Source organism: Myxocyprinus asiaticus, chromosome 13 (assembly GCF_019703515.2).
Source record: "Myxocyprinus asiaticus isolate MX2 ecotype Aquarium Trade chromosome 13, UBuf_Myxa_2, whole genome shotgun sequence".
Classification (NCBI taxonomy): Eukaryota; Metazoa; Chordata; class Actinopteri; order Cypriniformes; family Catostomidae; genus Myxocyprinus; species Myxocyprinus asiaticus.
In genome coordinates this window covers 37,691,167-37,712,842 of record NC_059356.1, presented here as the reverse complement: position 1 = coordinate 37,712,842, position 21,676 = coordinate 37,691,167, and the positions used below count along the sequence as shown (strand labels likewise).

Genomic DNA, 21,676 nt, shown 5'->3' with positions numbered 1-21,676 from the left:
CAGAGACAGGAACATACTGGATCATTGCTACACAACAATAAAGGATGCATATCGCTCTGTCCCAAGAGCAGCTATGGGACTCTCTGATCACTGTCTGGTTCATCTTTTTCCAACCTACAGGCAGAAATTAAAATCAACCAAGCCAGTAGTAAGGACTGTAAAGAGGTGGACCAATGAAGCAGAGCGGGAACTACAAACCTGCTTCGATTGCGCGGATTGGAGTGTTTTTGAGGCTGCAGCCACAGACTTGGACGAGCTCACAGATACTGTTACATCAAATATCAGTTTCTGTGAGGATATGTGCATTCCTACTAGGACTTATTTAAAGTTCAACAACGACAAACCATGATTTACAGCAGAGCTCAGGCAGCTTCGTCAGGCCAAAGAGGATGCTTACAGGGTTGGGGATAACGTCTTGTACAATCAGGCCAGGAACGCACTGAACAGGAAAATCAGAGTGGCTAAAAGGAGATACTCTGAGAAGCTAAAAAACAAGTTTTCAGCTAACGACACTGCATAAGTGTGGAGTGGCATGAAATGACTCACAAATTACAGGACTCCTATCCCCAACCCTCTAGGGAACCAACAACTGGCTGACGACCTGAATGTGTTCTACTGCAGATTTGAAAAGCCCAATCTCACACACCACACCCACTCTGACCTTCACTTCACACAAACACCAACACCTCCTGCAACCCCCCTCCTCCCCCCTCCTGCTACTCAACCTGCACTTAAGATCTGTGAAGATGATGTGAGCCACGTCTTTCCGAAACAAAAGACGAGGAAGGCTTCAGGCCCAGATGGCGTCTCACCAGCGTGTCTTCGATCCTGTGCTAACCAGCTGGCCCCCATCTTCACACAGATCTTCAACAGATCACTGGAGCAGTGTGAAGTCCCATGCTGCTTCAGACACTCAATCATTATTCCTGTCCCAAAGAAACCAAAAATCACAGGACTTAATGACTACAGACCTGTCGCCCTGACGTCTGTGGTCATGAAATCATTTGAGAGACTGGTGTTGGCCCACCTAAAGAACATCACTGGACCCTTTCTAGATTCCCTTCAATTTGCTTATCGAGCAAACAGGTCTGTGGATGATGCAGTCAACATAGGATTGCATCATATCCTGCAACATCTGGACAGACCAGGGACATATGCAAGGATCCTTTTTGTGGACTTCTGTTCAGCTTTCAACACCATCATCCCAGCTATACTCCATAATAAATGACACCAACTCTGTTCCAGTGTCTATCTGTCAGTGGATTACCAGCTTTCTGATGGACAGGCAGCAGCTTGTGTGACAGGGGAAACTCACTTCTAGCACCTGTACAATCAGCACTGGTGCCCCCCAGGGATGTGTGCTCTCCCCACTACTCTTCTCCCTCTACACCAATAACTGCATCTCCAAGGACCCCTCTGTCAAGCTCCTGAAGTTTGCAGACGACACCACTTTCATCGGCCTCATCCGAGATGACGATGAGTCTGAATAAAGAAGGGAGGTTGAACAGCTGTCTGTCTGGTGCAGTCAAAACAACCTTGAGCTGAAGACGCTCAAAACGGTGGAGATCATTGTGGACTTTAGGAGAAACGCCCCAACTGACTCCCCTCACCATTCTAAACAGCACTGTGGCAGAAGTGGAGTCATTCAGGTTCCTGGGCACTACCATCTCACAAGACCTGAAGTGGGAGACCCACATTGACTCCATTGTGAAAAAGGCCCAGCAGAGGTTGTACTTCCTTCGCCAGCTGTGGAAATTCAACCTGCCACAGGCGCTGCTGATACAGTTTTACTCAGCAGTCATTGAGTCTGTCCTCTGCACTTCAATAACTGTCTGGTTTGGTTCAGCTACGAAATCAGACATCAGAAGACTACAAATGACAATTCGGACTGCTGAGAGGATTATTGGTTGCCCCCTGCCCCCCTTCAAGAACTATATACTTCCAGAGTGAGGAAAAAGGCTGGAAAAATTACTCTGGACCCCACTCACCCTGCCCACTACCTTTTTGAACTGTTGCCTTCTGGCCGACACTTCAGAGCTCTGAGCACCAGAACCGTCAGGTACAGGAACAGTTTTTTCTCCCAGGCTATCCATCTCATGAACAGTTAAATTGCCCCATTGAGCAATAACTATGTGCAATACACAGTTTAGTCTTTTTTATATTTATCCAACACATCCAACCTCTTCTGCCATTTTATTCCTCAAAAAAAAAAACCATTTGCACTGTACATAACAGATTGTATTAGATTTGCACTACCCATGTGTAAGTAAGTATGTGTGTGTCTGTACGTATGTGTATAATTAGTTTTATTTTTTATTATTTTCTATGTCTTGCTGCTGTTTTTGTATTGTTGTACACCAGAAGCTCCTGTCACCAAGACAAATTCCTTGTATGTGTAAGCATACTTGGCAATAAAACTGATTCTGATTCTGATTACTTGAACCGAATTAGCGGGTGTTCTCTGAGAATTTTGATCACAGGCCATCTCATTACTTAGACATAACACATGGGCACTCTTTCTCCACTTAACTATTTTGTGTAATGTTCTGTCATGAAAAGGCATGCCAATTTGCTCTTTTTTGTTTTTGTGCAGAGAGTCAGCGGGCGTATCGGTTCGTGCAGGGAAAAGACTGGGGTTTCAAGAAGTTTATAAGGCGGGACTTTCTCCTGGATGAGGCCAATGGGCTGTTACCTGATGACAAATTGACACTCTTCTGTGAGGTAAGTGATGCATGTCTAATTATACACTGCGCTTGTAATATATGTTTAAGATAAGTATGAAAGTTTAATTTTGACTGTTGACAATGACAAATCAGAGTTGTTGTCACAGTAACAGTGAATATTTAATGCATACTCTGGAACTTTGGGCTCTGTTTCGAATTTGCTTGATCACTTGGAGATATTCACCTGCAGAGCCAGTGTCATAATGTGCTATTCTCACATTGATATTATGTTATTCAATTAAACATTTATAAACGAGTAATTACTTAAAAAAAAAAAAAAAAGAGAAATAACTCTCTTATTTACATATTTTATTATGATCATTGAAGTGTTTCATCCACCACAAAAATTTATGTTTAACCTCGTGCGACGCCACATCCTTTTGCGCGGACATTGTATTTTGTCTTCACTATATGCTATGCATATTTTAATTTCATGTAAACCGACTGATCTCAGTTCAGGACACTCTGGGGTGTCAGTAAAGGGTTAAACTTTTGTTTACATGTGACAAAACAACATGGCGCCAATCTCAGCGGATTTTGTCTTTGGAAGAAATGCCAACATAACTACATCTGGTAAGAAACCTTATTAAGTTTTTACATTGAAACCTGTTTGAGTCAAAAGATTAGAGTCTCTAGTTTCATCTGATATGCCATTTTAACCATTTGAACGATTTATCATGGAACGGCATGCTGTTAAACACAATGACCACAATAATGTACTATAGCACAATTTTTTCTTAGAAATTGGATATGCACTGTGCATTATCACATTGAGAATCAATGGGTTCGTACAAATGCTAAAAAAAAAAAAATTGATTTAAGAGGTTTTACATGGAGTTAGGATGAAAATAAGGTGCATTTCAAACTGTTCTGAGACCAGTGCAGACAGACAGCACACTGGAGGTTTAGTCATTCACTAAATGGGGATCAAGGGAGCATCCTATAACTTTCCTATGCAGCTAAGTGCATTCACTTCTAACATCTGACCAAAAGTTCAGTTTCAGGCTGCAGATGATGTTTGGACCACACAACAAGGTTGGCAGACATGGGACAATGGTAATCAGTACTTAGATTCAGAATTTATAATGTAGCCTATAATTTTATTTTATCATGGTTGTCAGTGATTGGATGATGCTGGCCATTATTTGTGTCAGAATTAGTTATGCTAATTTCTGATTGGTAAAATGCTTCAGCACTGGCTATCACTTGTTTGTTTGTTTGACTGTGCAAAGTGACAGTTTTGAGATTTTTGTTGCCAAAGTAGAAAAAAAACTTTGTAACATGAAAGGCAAATCAAGTTAAATAATTTTTATATGTGTAGTTTTTTATTTGTGCTTTTCTCAATACACATTGTTCCAAAGCAGCTTTACAGAAAATCAGCTGTAATGTCTCAAAAATATTAAAAAACAACTTAAACAATTTGATAAAAAAATATCTGACTTTCTATAGCTTGAGCTAAAACAGTTAACAGTTAAATATCCATCCAGACTCTTGTCCTGACGCTGCTGAAACTGCTGTAGCTTCCCCAGTCAACACACACACATGATACAGTAGCCGACCCTTCTTTTCTGTGCTAACGGACATGTAAAAACTTAAGGATGAATGACGTAAGCCTGAGATTTCCCACCAAATCCGACCCAACAGCTCCAAATATAAATCATTATTATAGTCTTACTGCAGTAAATCGGGGTAAGGCAAGGACATGGTTTTGAACACAGATTTTTCATGTGCTCGCTTAATAATGGACTTTTGTTAAAGCTACGCTATGTAACTTTTTTTGGTAAAAAAATAACAATGTTATTAATGAGAGAGTGCAACAAAAATACATCTTCCAAACCATGTCTTTACCCAAATAGATTTTGATAAACCTATAATAATGATATTACATTATTAATATTTTAGATTTAATTTGCATACATAAGTAATTCTCCCATGCGTGTTGACGACATATCCATACACACAGAAAATAAAATCCGGCTACTGTGTGGGAGTAGCTGAAGTTGAAAGTTTGTTGTCACAACGAACGATAAAAAATGACCATGGATCATTCAAAACGGCAAGCCTCCAGAGAATCATCAGTTGTAAAAACAGAGCAGAGTCTACATGCAAAAAGGGAAAGTGACAGAGTCCGTAATAAAAACCGAATCAACATCGGCTTGGCTTTTCAGAGGTGGCGACAACTGAAAGGATTTAAAAGTGACCCAGAGATGGCTTTTTTTCTTACTCAACTGATGAGATATTTGATTGATATGGTTTATGTATTTACATTTACATTTTTTTCATTTGGCAGACGCTTTATCCAAAGCGACTTACAAAAGAGGAACACATAAGCGAATCATCTTAAGGAGACAGTGGTACAAAAAGTGCCATATTACAAAGTTTCACTAGCATCAGAATAGCATTCAAAACAGATTAAAGTGCAACAAGGAGCATTTTTTTTTTTTTAGTGATTGGTTAAGTGCTCATGGAAAAGATGTGTTTTTAGCCGTTTTTTGAAGACAGAAAGTGAGTCAGCTTCACGGATGGAGTTGGGAAGGTCATTCCACCAACGTGTGATAAAACCGAAAGTCCGAATGTTTGGTGCCTCTTTGTGTTGGTACAACAAGGCGACTTTCCTTAGCCGACCGCAGGCTTCTAGTGGGCGTGTAGCTCTGCAGAAATTATTTTTGGTATGCTGGAGCAGACTGTTTTATTCCAGCATCAGAGCCTTGAACTAGATACGTGCATCAAGCAGCAGCCAGTGAAGAGAGACAAGGAGTGGTGTAACATGCACTCTCTTTGGTTGATCAAAGACCAGATGTGCTGCTGCATTCTGGATCATTTGCAGGGGTCTAATGGCACATGCAGGGAGGCCTGCAATGAGAGCGTTACAGTATTCCAGTCTAGTTATGACAAGTGACTGAACAAGAAGTTGTGTGGCATGTTCAGAGAGGAAGGGTTTTATCTTTCTGATATTGTAGAGTGTAAATCTACATGATCTTGTGGTCTTTGAGATGTGGTCTGTGAAATGTAGTTTGTTATCGATGGTTACCCCTAGATTTCTGACCGTTTTGGAAGGCGTTACTGTAGTTGCACTCAGCTGCACGGTGATGTTGTGTTCAACAGCATGGTTGGCTGGAAAGACAAGGAGTTCGGTCTTGGCTGGTTTAAGTTGCAGGTGGTGTTCCTTCATCCAGGCCGAGATATCTGCCAGGCAGGCAGAGATTCGAGCAGTCACTGTGGTGTTGTTGGGCTGGAAAGGCAAGTAGAGTTACATGTCATCAGCGTAGCAGTGGTAAGAGAAACCATGTGCCTGAATGATGGGTCCTAGTGATGATGTGTATATAGAGAAGAGAAGTGACCCAAGCACTGAGCCCTGTTGTACCCCAGTAAGTAGCTGATGTGACTTGGACACCTCACCTCTCCAGGCTACCTTGAAGGACCTACCTGAGAGATAGGAATTAAACCAGTCAAGCACAGTTCCTGTGATGCCCAGCGAAGAGAGGGTGGAGAGTAAGATCTGATGGTTGACTGTGTCGAAGGCTGCAGAAAGGTCCAGTAGAATGATCTGGATTCAGCTTTCGCCTGTCTCAGCAACTCAATGACAGACAGCAGGGCAGTCTCGGTGGAGTGTCCACTTTTGAAGCCTGATTGATTGTCATCCAATAGCTCGTTATGTGAGAGATAGGTGGAGATTTGATTGAAAACTGCCCTTTCAAGTGTTTTTGCCATGAATGGGATGAGAGAGACTGGTCTGTAGTGTTCTATTTGTGTGGGGTTAAGTGCTGTGTTCTTTAGCAGCGGGGTTACTCGAGCCTGCTTAAATGTAGTGGGAAAAGTGCCTGTAAGTACAGATGTGTTAATTATGTGAGTGAGTGCAGGTAAGGTGGATGGAGAGATGGTCTAGAGAAGGTGAGAAGGAATGGGGTCAAGGGAACAGGTGGTGGGATGGTTGTAGAGGAGAAGTTTAGAGACCTCAGTGTCAGTCAGAGGAGAAAACATAGAGAGTTGCATACAGGAGACAGGTGTTTGACAGGGTGAGGTGCTGAGAATGTATTGCTGATGGTTGTAACCTTATTAGTAAAAAATGTGGCAAAGATATCTGCTGTCAGTGATGTGTCAGGCGGTGGAGGGGGAGGACAGAGAGGTGTGTTGAATGTTCTAAACAAGCTGCGAGTGTCTGTGGTGCTGTTGATCTTGTTCTGGTAGTAGGAAGTTTTTGCAGATTTAACGTTATCTGAAAATGTTGTAAGCAGAGACTGATACTTACCTAGATCTGCTGGATCTTTAGATTTCCGCCATCTCCTCTCAGCTGCCCTGAGGTCAGTCCGATGTTCACGAAGGACGTCAGAGAGCCAAGGGCTGGGTGGTGTAGTACGTGCTGGCCTTGAGGAGAGAGGACAGATGTTGTCTAGACAGGTTGTTAAAGTAGAGCTTAGTGTGTCTGTGGCAGTGTTTACATCAAGGGTTGAAAATACATTTTGTGTGGGAAGAGAGGTAGAGACAGCAGTGGAAAGGCGAGAGGGTGAAAGAGAACGGAGGTTACAGCGAAAGGAAACCAAAGGTGGAGTCTATTTTAATGTAGATGGGAGAGTCATGTTGAATTGAACAAAGTAGTGATCAGAGACATGTAAAGGAGTAACAAGAATAATTGAATTGGTACAGTTACGTGTAAAAATGAGGTCCAGCTGGTTGCCCGATCTGTGAGTTGCTGTGGTGCTTAGTCTTTCCAAGTCAAATGAGGCCAGAAGAGCATTCAGTTCAGTGGCCTGGGGCTTGTCTTGGTGTATGTTGAAATCACCAAGAACCACAAGTGGCTTACCATCCTCCAGGAAGGAGGACAGCAGGACATCCAACTCCTCGAGAAGGTTTGCCAACTGAGCTGGAGGGCGATAAATGACAACAACATGTATTTTTGCGGGTTGAATTGTAGTAATAGCATGGAATTCAAAAGTAGTATTGTTACATAGAGAAGAGTGTGGTGAAAAAGTCCAGTTGTTCTGAATGAGCAAACCTGTTCCCCCACACCTACCGGTGTGTCGAGGGGTGTGAGAAAAGTTGTTGTTGGAGAGAGCAGCAGGTGTTGCTGTATCCTTTGGACGTATCCATGTTTCTGTCAGTGCCAGGATGCTGAGGGTGGACTGTGTGGCAAAGGCTGGAAAGAAGTCAGCTTTGTTCACAGCTGACTGGCAGTTCCAGAGTCCCACTGAGAAAGAGAGCGGAGCAGGTGCTGAAGTGCAAAGTGGCTGTAGGTTGTGTGGGTTGCATTTTGTCTTGCATCTTTATCGTGTAAATGGTCTGTAACAGATAACAGGGATGTGCTTGAAGGCATATGTTATTCGTGAAGTAGACATGTACAAGGAAAATAAGAAAAGAGATAAAATTAAAAGATACTTAAGTGCTATGGTGTGTGGCGCCTTGTTGGTGTCCTTGCTCGGTGGACTCGCACAGGTAGACTCGCTGGTCTTTACACAAGTAGGTCTTCACGTGAGGAGGGCTTTACACAAGGGCTACCACTTCTGCTGCTGCTTCCACGTCAGCATTCACGTCAAATATATACACGATGCTAACGAGCCGTACAGTGAAAAAAGCAGGACACGCCTTAATGCTACTTAGCACAAAGCTAGTGACGTGGGAAACCAAAACTACAGGTTGCGCGAGGTGAACAGTGCGAGAACAAACGCAACTTCAGTACACTGCAAATAAATTATGCTATACTTTAGCAAAAAATAATACTCTAAAACAAGTGAAGCACTGTTTATAGACACTAAAAACAATGATGGTTTTATACACGCTGGACAAACAACTCTAAATCTAGCAGTGAATACCCTGGGACAAGTCAAAACAATTTAGCACACACACCAAAACACATTTAAGTGACGCAAGTTCAAGCCAGTAAACAAACAGCACAAGTCTAGCAATGAATACTACTCTACAACAAAGTAAAGCAATGAAATAAACACACTTACACGCAACTGCAGACTCCTGTAGATAAATTGCTTCTCCTGGAATTACTGTGGATCCCGCGGTTTAAATACCTTACCTGGCGCTGGACACACCTTAATGCTACTTAGCACAAAGCTAGACATGTGGGCAACTAAAACTACTGGTCGCGTGAGGTGAACAGCATATATATGTATATGTATAGTTGTGTAATCACACACACACACACACGTCTGTTTTCACTTTGTCGATAACAAAATAGCGCGAAAAGTGGATGGAATCTAGGCTTCGTTTCCAATAAGTCAAAACAACAGCATATGATATGGCACTTATTGCACAGATGACATGTTTTCGGATATCCGTCTTTTCCTTTCTTTCGTATTTATTTGTCCATTTGCTCTGATAAGATGTCCTGTATCCATGTGTACACCGGTGCCTCGAACCACATTTATCCGTACAAAGGAGCAGAGCCGAACCACAACCAAAACGATGTTCTTCCGCAAGACGAATGCAGTTTTATTTTTTAACCGCTAGAGGGCCAAAAGTTACATAGTGTAGCTTTAATTTTTAACCACAAAACTCTTATGTTGTGCATCTTTAATATTACAAACTAATATAACTAGAACACACCCTATTTTATATAATGAAATCAAAATATAGTAATAAACAGCAGCAATTAACTAAATGTTTTGCTTAAAAAAGAAGACGTTTACTTTGCGTACGTGAATCAGTTAATCATTTATGTGAACTAAATCATTTACATGAACCATCCAAACAAACCAACAAACTAAAATGAATTGAAGTTCCTAATGCTTAATATAAGTGAATTGTTTATTTTAACCTTTTCATTTACATGAAATGCATACAGTATATAATAAGCTAGTAGTCCATTCCGAACATAACCGAAGAGTGGGTTTTCTTTGTTTCTCCAGTCTTGGTTGGGTGGTGTTGCAGAGTTTCTAGCTGGACATTTGGGTCCACAAAAGTGACAAACAAAGTCTTTCCTCTCCTTTTCCTTCTATCTATTCACTTCCTATATCTGTATCTGTTATTTCCCAGAGCTTTTGCCTTGCCCCCTCCCTTCTTCCTTCTTGTGCCAGTCTTAACTCACATACAGTATGTCCTCACAAAATTCCATTCTCTCTTTTTTATGCCTACATTTGAGGTGTCTCTCTCTCTCTCTCTCTCTCTCTAATGAGGAGAGGGGTCCCATTAGAGGTGGAGTACTTGGTGTCATTGTGAGCAGTGAGATGGAGGGATTGAGGGGAAAATTAACTCTAATTCTGGTCTTCTTTTTTCTCACTTTAAAACTTGAGAGCAAATTGAATGGATGGAATCCAGTCAGTTTTAGTTAATGGTTTAAGCATGGTAGCCATTCCTTCCTGCTGCCTGCCTGCCTTTCACTCTCATTTTGAGCGCCATTTCTTTCTCCATCATTTTGTTCACTCTATATACAACCCTCTCTCGCAGGTCTCCTTCACCTGTTCTTGCTTTCTATTTCTTCTTTTTTCTCTCCTTCGTTCCCTCCCTCCACCTCTAACCTCCAGCAGGTAGATTGCTCATAGTAAATAAATGAGCTCTACACTTCTCTCTATCCATCTGACAGCAACCATCTTTCACTCAGTGTAGCCATATGCCACACTGATATCTCTGAGATCCACTATGGCTGCAACATCTGCTGCTGATACACACTCAGGCAAACACAAGTTTAGAAATGGTAGCTAGTTAAGAGGAGGGAAATTCTGTACCTGCAGCATCTGCTTCGTTCCTCATCACCCTCAAAACACGGAGGGCTCAGTAGAGAATGTGATGGAGAGGGAATGAGAGAAAGAGAGGTGTGCTGAAGTAGGGTTAAAACACATTACCCTAATGAAAGCAAAAAAAGAGGATTTGATAATGTTAGTGTTTAAAGTTCCATGAATTTAAAATTGAAATTTTGTGGCTTTTAGACCATGTCTTTTAGCATTGATGTCATCAATACACTAGTGTCCTCCTAGAAGTTAGAAAACTAATTCTGGGCAGATTTAAAATTTCTTAAGATTTATTTCTCTTCCAGGAGAAAGGGCAAAAAATATTAATGACTCCTCTTGCAGTCTGTGTATAAATATGGTTGGGAACAGAGAACCAGTTCTTATTCAGAATAGGTTCCATACAAAATACCGGAACTGAATGTTTTTCATGACTTATGGCTCTGTTAATGGTTCTTCAACTTGCATTTTTCTGCCGATGAAGATGGGACACCATGTTAAAAATAATCTTGGCTATCATTCAGCGCTGCTGCAACACCGCCATTGAATCAGCAGCACAAAATATACAGCGCATCCATTTCAGTTTCATTACCAAATGAATGACTCTTGGAAAAGAGTTGGCTCTTTTGAATCTAAACCACTATCTAGTGAATGACTCTGATCAGATGGTTCTTTTGAAGTAGAGATCTCTGCAGAACAAAAATGGGCATTTCCCAATCAGTGGCCATTTTCAAACCGGTATGGGCATTTTTCAACTATGCAATGAACGTAGGGAATCTCTATTTAGTAATCAGTCTGCGTTTCCAAACCAAAATGGGAGTTTTTCAACTATCCAGTGAAAGTAGGGAATCTATGTAGTAGGCATATCAAGTGGTTGAAAAATGCCCATTCCATTTTGAAAGTGCCCATTGAGTTGGAAAAGCCCATTTTTGTTCTGCAGAGACACCAGTCTTGTTCTTTTAGTGAATGGAAAATTTACTCAACCGCAAGTCATTCTTTTTGTCATGTCTGACTCGAATTGTACCAAGAATTGTCACTATGTTATGTGTACTCAAGATTTGTGAGACTTAAATCAGAATAATTACTGCACGGTTATTGATATTACAATGTGTAGTTGAGGATACATAATAAGTTTTGTTGTAATTAGTGGTATTTTATAAAAATGAATGAGTTTCATATAATTCAAAGTTAACACACCTTTTGCAATAATCTGAAATGTTGAAATATAAAGTCATGTCATAATTTGGTAACAGACTGCTTAAGGCAGTAAATCCAATAAGAATTGCATTTGTTATTTCCATAAATTTCTTCCTCTAAAGTACTAAGATAATTTTTAATAGAACTGTAAAGAAATCGAAACTGGAATTGTTAAAGTCCTCACTATTCCTATTGATAGGCATATACAGATTTCTGTCCAATACAGTGTTCTCTTGAATGAAAATGCCCCTCCCCCTAATACCACCTGCCAAAGACTATCCATGGCAAGTAACCAATCATGGTTAATATAAATGGACGTGCTCCTCTGTGTCCCACCCTTACTTGCTGTTTCAGTAGGAAATACAAAAACACAGGAAAGAAAACTGTACTTTCATGTACTTTTCAAGCCCTTTCATGTGGTCTTTTAACACTGAAAGTTTTCCTCATTTCCTTGTGAACATTCACACCTCTGATGTGACAAACCGATGTGTTATGGCCTTCTGGAAAACACCGTTCAGTGCAAATAAGCAATAAGCTTTACCACAATGTTATGCTTTGATCTCTGTGAAGGGTGTTTTTTCCAAGTCACTTTATTAACGGGAATCCACGAGTATGGCTCTTAAAGTGATCAGTCTGGATCACTCTGCAGACTTGTCGGCACGTACACGCATGCACATACACACACACACACACACACACGCACACAGAATTGGTCTCAGAAGGGGGAAAGAAAGAGGAATATGAGCAGGTGATGGAGGAAAAAGTAAGAGATGAAGGTTTGTGGTCAGGGCCAGACTTGAACAGCTTGAGTGGAAATGATGCATGTAAAAGCGTATGTGTAGTCTGAAACAGAATCACTGTATACACCCACAGCTGCTCACAAAAACCAGCTTGCTTCTGTCTGCGCTCTCTCGCTCTCTCTCTCTCCCTCTCTCTCCTTTTTCTTTCTCTATCTTTAAAAAAACTGTAGGTTTGCTCGTTTTTAATATTTTATTTATTCTCATTCTAGAGAACAGAAATTTCTATATGCCCATGAGTACAAGATGAGTCATCAGAATTTCTGGTCCGTTTTCCAGAAAGAGACTGTAAATTTTAAATATGTGGTCTCAAAGATATCAAAATTGGACTGAAAGCCAAAATTGAAATCAAAGTTTTCATGGGATCTTTAGCACATTTGCACGCCAGTATTAACTGTGTACACCTGTCTCAGCGCACACACATATGCGTGTGTGTGTGTGTGTGTGTGTGTGTGTTAGAATTTGATTAGAGCCGTGTTTATACAGCTAAATGAGATAGTATAGAGAGATGCATCTATCTAGAGTTAATTAGCTTATTTGATTTGATATGTTAATTTTTTTACACTATTTCATGCTTGGCCACTCTCAGAACCTCTGTAAACAAATAAACACATTCAGTCATAAATAGCTCTGATAGACAGATACATAAATTAATGACTGAAAGCCATACAGAGCGATGGAAGTATCAGTCTGTGCTGGAGGTAGGGTTGCATTTAGTGTCTGATAGCTGATGGCTCTGTCCCAAATGGAACCCTACATCCTTGCGGTCCTCCTCCGAGTTCAGATTTTGGTGACATGAGCGAGTGCAGACCGATGGGGCAGCAAGTCAGCAAGGCCATGAGGATGCATGAGTTATAACAGCGTACATTAGGGACAAACTTCAAGATTTCCATCAGATCAACATTGCTATTTAAAGGAGTTAAATTCAGAGTTCAATAAATGTTAAGTTCAATCAACAGTATTTGTAGCATAATGTTTATTACCACAAAAATTTATTTTAACTTGTCCCTACTTTTCTTTAAAAAAAGCAAAAATCGAGGTTACAGTGAGGCACTTACAACGGAAGTGAATGTGGTCAATTTTTGGAGGGTTTAAAGGCAGAAATGTGAAGCTTGTAATTTTATAAAAGCACTTACATTCATTCTTCTGTGAGAACTCGTGTATTATTTGAGCTGTAAAGTTGTTCAAATGGACATTTTTAGTCTTTTTTTTGGCATTACATCGTCATGGCAACGAAGTTGTAAAATTGGCTATAATTTACACATAAAAGGTTCGTAAGAGATTTTATCACACTAAAATCATGTTAACATATTGTTTATGTCTTGTTGCTATACTTTTGAAAAAGTGAGTATTTTAACGTTACAAAATTGGCCCCAATTTACTTTAGATGTAAGTGCCTCACCCAAAATTCTGCTTTTTAAAGTAAAGGAGGGGTAAATCAAAAGAAATTTTTGATGTGATCAATATTATGCCACAAATGCTGTTGAATGAGCTTAATGTGTATTGAACCCGGAATATTCCTTTAAATAAATATAAGGAGTCTTTCAAACCACAGCTAATACTGAATATTGAGTCAGTCTGCGACTACAAGAAGAGACAGAAGCAATTGAGACAGCCGAAAAAGATAGAAGAACTGTGGCAATTTCTCCAAGAAGCTTGGTACATCCTGTCTGCTAACAACCAAGAAAAACTGTGTCCAGGTGTACCTAGGAGAATTGGTGCTGTTTTGAAGGCAAAGGTGGTCACACCAAATATTGATTTAGCTTTTTGTATGTTTACTAGACTTTGTATGACATTAATTGATAAATGAAAACTATTTATGGCATTATTTTTGAAGACATCCTCACTATGCAACATTTTTCCCAAGTGCCTAAAACTTTTGCATAGTACTGTGTAGAGCATGACTGATATGGGATTTTTGAGACCGATATCGATTTTAGAGAGGGAAAATTCACGATTACTGATATGGTGGCCGATATATAAAATGTTTGAGCTGGAATGAAAACAGACCTTTTCTATGTGGATTTTTCACCAATTTTGCACCGATATAACTATGCAAAGGTACTTCGAAAGCTGCTGTGGCAGCGGGGGCATGGTCGAGCGTCCGTCGGGAGAGAGAGAGCAGTAAGGGTGCATACACATGAGCCAAATTATGACTAACACCTGTCTCTAATTGTAGTGAGATTGGGGAGAGCGGCATAAACGGACCATGCCAGCGCGAGATCGAGAGAGAAAGACTGGGTCGAGAGCCTTACTGTGAAGCTGATGTGTTAGTGTAAAGCTGATGTGTTATTGTGAAGCTGTAAACCAGAGAAGTGGTCAATTAAAAGTTCCCTACCTGTGTTTGAAGAATCCAGTTACCGGTGTCCTTCCTTGTTACACTGGTGCCAAAACCCGGGATCTGATTTGAAGACAGCACGCACTATGGAGTCCTTCCCGCTGTCCGACATCATCAAGTCCCTCGCAAACCTACATCACACCCACCAACAGGCTCTGCTTGAACTCTGCCAGGATCAAGAACGCCGCTTCCATGAGGTCCTTAGAGTTCAGGCAGAGGACCAGCAAGTCATTCGGAGCCTCCTCACCCAGGAGAAAGCCCCAGCAGCGACCCCGGACAATAGCAGTCCCCTGCCCCCGCCCATGCTTTTGAAGATGGACCGCTGAAATCTGGGGCTGGCCGCATGCTCAGTGGGTGGCCCGGCTCATCCCTCTGCTGTCCGGGGAAGTCCAGCTTGCGGCACAACAACTGCCGGCGGCTAATCTCCTGGTCTACAGTGCCCTGAAGAAGACCATCCTGCAGCGGGTCGGCCGGTCAACTATTCCGCTCATTGGAGATGGAAGAGGCCATTCACGACGTCGAGGGAGTGGTCGACCAAGTGGTGCTGGAGCAGCTGATCCGCTGGTTTCCAGAAGGGATGGCAGAGTGGGTCCAGTGACATCGCCCGGCGTCACTGGAGGAAGCAGTCCAGCTGGCGGAGGACCATATGGTGGCATGCCCAAGTGCGGAGGAGCGCTCTCTCCCCTCCCCCTGTGTTTTCTCCCATCTCTTTCCACTCCCCTCTCACTCTGTCCTTTCTCCGGGCCCTGTTCCTGCACCCCAGAGGCATGGAAACCCGCTGCCGAAGCCGGCTCCTTGCTTGCACTGGTTTATACCTCTCCCGGCGACTTCAGGGTCTACCCACTCTCCCCCTCAGGTGTATGTACCCACCCCCAAAAGTGCGAGTGCAGTGCCTGGGCCGGCCTTCTGGCGTTTCGGGGATCCGGAACACTTCCAGGATCAGTGTCCTGTAATGGAGCTGGGAACTGTAGCCCGGATACCCGATGCACCACAGGCTGCCCCCGATCAGACTGGAGGGTACAGGATACCGGTAAGAATCAAGGGGAGTACACACCAAGCCTTGGTGGACACAGGTTGTTACCAGACCACTATCCACCAATGCTTGGTTCAACACGAGGCTTTGGGCACAACTAAAAGGGTGAGGGTGAAATGTGTACATGGGGATATTCACAACTACCATGTGGTGACCCTTGTTATTAAATTTAGGGGAATAAAGCATAGAGTGGAGGCTGCAGTTAGTTCCTGCCTCACCTGCACAAAAGCGAAGAGATGTGAAATGTGTGATGCTCTGGCAGGAGAGGCGGAGCCATCTTCGTCAGCTACATGTCAGGATGATGTGAGGGGGGGAGAGGCTGCAGCCCCTCCCATCCTCAGGGGATTTCCCGAAGGGGATTTCCCTTTGGAGCAGTCTAGAGACAAAACCCTCAAGCACGCCTTTGACCAAGTGAGAGTGATTGATGGTCAACAACTCCGGCTGAATATCACACTTTCATATCCTTATTTCGCAGTTATAAACGAGCGGTTGTATAGAGTGATGCAGGACGCTCAAACAAAGGAAGATACAACCCAGCTCTTAATACCGCTGCACCGTCAGGAAATGGTGTTCCAGGCGGCTCATTATAATCCCATGGCGGGTCATCTAGGGGAAAGAAAAACACTGAACCGCCTTATAGCCCGTTTTTATTGGCCTGGCATTGGCGGCGATGTCCGCAGGTGGTGTGCGGCATGCCGCGAATGCCAGCTGGTGAGTCCACCGGCCACGCCAAAAGCGCCATTGCGCCCTCTTCCGCTGATTGAGGTCCCCTACAAGAGAATTGGCATGGACCTCGTTGGGCCAATAGAGCGGTTAGCATGAGGACATCACTTTGTATTGGTTCTAGTGAACTATGCAACGTGATATCCGGAAACAGTGGCTCTGCGCAACATCTCAGCACGAAGTGTTGCGGAGGCACTCTTCAAAATAATCTCCTGGGTGGGGATTCCGAAAGAAATCCTCACTGATCAGGGCACAACCTTTGTCATGAACACTACGCGAGCTTTATGAATTATTGGGCATTAAATCGATCCGCACCAGCGTTTACCATCCACAAACGGATGGTCTGGTGGATTGATTTAATAAAACCCTTAAAAACATGATTCGTAAGTTCGTGCAAAGGATGCTAGAAATTGGGACAAATGGCTCGATCACCTGTAATTCACAGTACGAGAGGTCCCGCAAGTCTCCACTGGGTTTTCCCATTTGAGCTGCTGTATGGGTGGCGCCCGCGTGGCGTGCTTGATGTCATATGCGAAGCTTGGGAGGAGGGACCTTCGAACAGTAAGAATTAAATTCAATACGTTCTTGATCTTAGAACAAAACTCCACACCTTGAGGCAACTAACACGGGAGAATTTGCTCCAAGCTCAAGAACGACAGAGCCGACTGTATAACGGGAACTCGGCTAAGGGAATTTGCACCGGGAGATAAGGTACTCGTATTACTCCCTACATCGAGCTCCAAATAACTCGCCAAGTGGCAAGGACCCTTTGAGGTCACACGACGAGTAGGGGAACTCAATTATGAGGTAAAGTGAACCGATAGAGTGGGCACACATCAAATTTATGTTGGCTACGGTAGTTCCGGAGAGGGCGGAGCTCGGGCCGGAGGTAAACACCAAACACAATCACGTCACACTTGCGGAGACCACCTCTCACCGTGCCAACTAGCAGAGGTTGCCAAACTACAACAAGAATTCGCGGATGTGTTTTCCCCTCTACCGGGTCACACGAACCTCATCCAACACCACATTGAGACCAAGCCGGGGGTAGTGGTACGTACCCGTCCTTACCAATTGCCCGAGCATAAAAAAAAAAATAGTTCGGGAAGAATTGGATGCAATGCTCGATATGGGAGTAATAGAGGAATCCCACAGTGACTGGTCCAGCCCGGTTGTTCTGGTGCCAAAAAGTGATGGGTCTGTAGGGTTATGTGTGGATTATAGAAAAGTCAACACGGTGTCTAAATGCCTACCAAATGCCTACCCTTTACTCGACACTGGATTTGACAAAGGGTTATTGGCAGATCCCCTTGACACGAATTTCCCATGACAAAACGGCTTTCTCCACACCATTCGGATTACACCAATTTTTGACACTTCCGTTCGGTTTGTTTGGGGCTCCGGCCACGTTTCAGTGCCTCATGGACCGAATCCTCAGACCGCATTTGGCTTACGCCGCTGCCTATTTGGATGACATCATCATTTATAGCAATGATTGGCAGTGGCATATTCAGCATCTGAGGGTGGTTCTGAGGTCGCTGCGACGGGCGGGGCTCACAGCAAACCCTAAGAAGTGCATGATTGGGTGGGTGGAGGTATGGTATCTGGGGTTCCACTTGGGCCACGGGCAGGTGTGTCCCCAAATTGACAAGACGGCGGCGATTGTGACCTGCCTGAGACCCAAGACCAAAAAAGGGGTGAGACAGTTCTTGGGACTGGCTGGCTATTATAGGAGATTTGTGCCTAACTATTCAGACATCACCAGCCCGCTGACTGATCTCACTAAAAAGGGTGCTCCAGACCCGGTCCAGTGGACGGAGCAGTGCCAACAGGCATTTACGCAGGTTAAAGCCGCACTTTGCGGGGGGGGGGGTGCTTTTACATGCACCTAATTTCTCTCTCCCTTTTTTTATTACAGACGGACGCTTCAGACAGGGGGCTGGGGGCCGTACTTTCGCAGGTGGTGGAGGGGGAGGAGCGCCCGGTGTTCAGCCGCAAGCTCTCCTTGAGGGAAACAAAGTACAGCACCGTGGAAAAGGAGTGTCTGGCCATCAAGTGGGTGGTCCTCATTCTCCGTTACTACCTGCTGGGGCAGGCCTTCACTCTCTGCTCAGATCACGCCCCACTCCAATGGCTCCACCACATGAAGGATCCAACGCGCGGATCACCTGGTGGTATCTGGCACTCCAGCCCTTTAAATTCAAGGTGGTCCACGGACCGGGAGCGCAGATGGCTGTCGCCAACTTCCTGTCCAGAAATGGGGGGGGGGTGGTAGGCAGTCCGGATGTCTCCCCAGCCTGAGTCGGGCAGTGGGGGCGTGGTCGAGCAACCGTCGGGAATGAGAAAACGGTAAGGGTGCATACACCTGAGCCAAATTATGACTAACACCTGTCTCTAATTGTAGTGAGATTGGGGAATGCGACATAAAAGGACCATGCCAGCGCGAGATCGAGAGAGAGAGACTGGGTCGAGAGCCTTACTGTGAAGCTGATGAGTTAGTGTGAAGCTGATGTGTTATTGTGAAGCTGTAAACCAGAGAAGTGGTCAATTAAAAGTTCCCTACCTGTGTTTGAAGAATTCAGTTCCCGGTGTCCTTCCTTGTTACAGCTGCTTTCTTAAATATTTTTATCAAAGAATAATTGACATTATTATTAGACATTGTCAACAAATTCTAGAAATGAACACTGAGAAAATAAAGAATAAATAAAAATACAATAAATAGCTTAATATACATCAGTACTGTATGTTTAGTATAAGTCAATTGCTGACCATTTAAATAAAGAATAAATAAAAATAAAACAAATAGCTAAATAAACATCAGTACTGTTTAGTATCAGTCAGATGCTGACTATATTAATACTGCAGAGTCAAGATAACAGATAAGCAGTGGTGTTACACCATATTCTGCTATACATGTTCAGGGGAAACTTTCAATGGTGGAAAAACAGACTTCTAAATATTACATTTTATAAATGCAACGACTGGAATTGTTTGGTTGAAGGGGTACCAAACTGTGAATCCTAAACAAAAAAGTTTGGTTACACATTAGCTTCCACTCAGCTGACAACAATGAAAGTAGCTACGTGATTAGCTAGTTAGCTGTAAGCTCCTTGTCACAGAGAGTAAAAGATGGATGTTGTTTATTTTAATTTCCTGCATTGTGTCTCACCAACTAGGTAACGACATAGCATGAAATCAACACTCATCAGACACAATCCACCACCGCACCATTGTCTGTTGAGCTGCAAAAAGATGCTCTGATGTTTACCATTCAATCTGCTACATTACTGACTGCACTGACAAACTATAGCGGCTAACAGCAAACAGACATGAGTGACATGGTTGACAGGGACAAGGTTAATGTTGTATTAGTTATATTGAAATGGGAAAATGATGGGGTCAAATTTCCAGTATGTATTTCACAAACTAGTTAACTTACAGAGACACAGCTCAACTCCGCCCTGTCTGCAGAGCCACCGTCAGCTCAGCTCTGTAAACAATGGAGTCGGAACGCGCTCTGCTGGACAAACTACACTATGACACCAATTTTAAAGCATTGTTTTCTGCATTATATGTTCTGAAAAAAGTTTTTTTATCAGCGCATATCGGTTAAATATACGCCGATGCGATATATATCGAAAGGCTAATATTGGCCGATAATATCGGCCGGGCACTAGTACTGTGTATATGTATGTATGTGTGTGTGTGTGTGTGTGTGTGTGTATGTATATATATATATATATATATATATATATATATATATATATATATATATATATATATATATATATATATATATACATATATATACATATATATATATATATATATATATATATATATATATACACACACATATACATTCACAACAGTTAGTTCCGGTCCTCGAATCTGATTGGACGAGAGACGTTCCATGAGCACTGATGGTCTGACACCATCAGCACTCGGATGCTTCACTGTGTGTGTATCACTCCGCTTGTGTTCCTGCCGTTCTAAACTAAAGTGTAAGAGCAATGCATATGTGTTAAGAGCTACTGCTTGTCTTTTTTTTTTTTTTTTTTTTTTTACATTACATATGTTAGCCAGCAGGTGGTGGCAAAAGATAATTTTTTGTGTGTAATATGTTTTGTGTGCCAGTTGGTGATGTGAAGTGAATCCGTGATCGCTACTACACTACTAAAGCTTGGAAATAGCTTTAAATGGCTTTAAACTAACAACTTCAGCATTACGGCTCATCACAGCTGAGAAACACAACAGACTGATTGATTACAGAACTCAAGGCGCTTACCTCTTACCGGAGTTTCCACATTGGATACATACTGTTTAAAATGGCGGAGGACATTGCGGTTTCAATAGTGAATGACACTTGCGCACCGGCTACCGCGAAATAGAGAGGAATACCCCCGCTTGGACAGCTATTTTACCACTGAGAAACTGATCTTCAGAAAGCTGACAGAATCTCTGCTTGGGAGTGGCAACATGTGATCGCACAAGCTCCGTCTCTCTCTCTCTCTCTCTCTCTCTCTCACACACACACACACACACACACACACATCCACATCCATACTCGTTTATCCAATAACTTGTTAGAAACAGCACAAGCCATGATACTATTTCTGAAGTGACATTTTTGAATTACTAACAAAAGCTTAGACGCATCATTTGGTTTGAACCAGCAAGGGCAGATTCTGATCCGTCACGTAAGAAAGTAGTTCCATGCACAAATGTGTTTTTATAACCGTACTCAGTTTTTCCCCAAAAAATTGTAATTTACTTGTTCATTGAACTGTTGTATATAAGAAATATCATACTCACAGTCGTACTATATGGCCCTAAATCAGCACTGCTGTGATTACCTATGGCCGCGGCCGAATCACAGCAGTGCTGATGTAGGGCCATATCGCACTCTTGCTCGTGTGATATTGCTTAAATATATATGCTATTCTTCTCACCACAATTGTACAGAGCTGTTATCTGAGTTAACGTAGAATTTGTCAGTTCGAACCAGTCTGGCCATTCTCTGTTGAACTCTATCAACAACAAGGCATTTCTGTCCACAGAACTGCCGCTCACAGGATGTTTTTTTTGTTTTTGGAACCATTCGGAGTAGGTCCTAAAGACTGTTGTGCATGAAAATCCCAGGAGATCAACAGTTACAGAAATACTCAAACCAGCCCATCTGGCACCAACAATCA

General features: G+C 42.7%; 1 protein-coding gene across 3 annotated transcripts in view; it reads left to right on the top strand.

The window, feature by feature from the left end:
• spop (speckle type BTB/POZ protein) overlaps positions 1 to 21,676 on the top strand; it is a 176,227-nt gene that overhangs the window by 107,169 nt on the left and 47,382 nt on the right. For all 3 annotated transcript variants that reach the window (XM_051714740.1, XM_051714738.1, XM_051714737.1), the window contains one exon: positions 2,594 to 2,721. In XM_051714740.1, the coding sequence (XP_051570700.1) occupies positions 2,594 to 2,721 (128 nt within the window). The remainder of the gene's footprint in view (positions 1 to 2,593; positions 2,722 to 21,676) is intronic.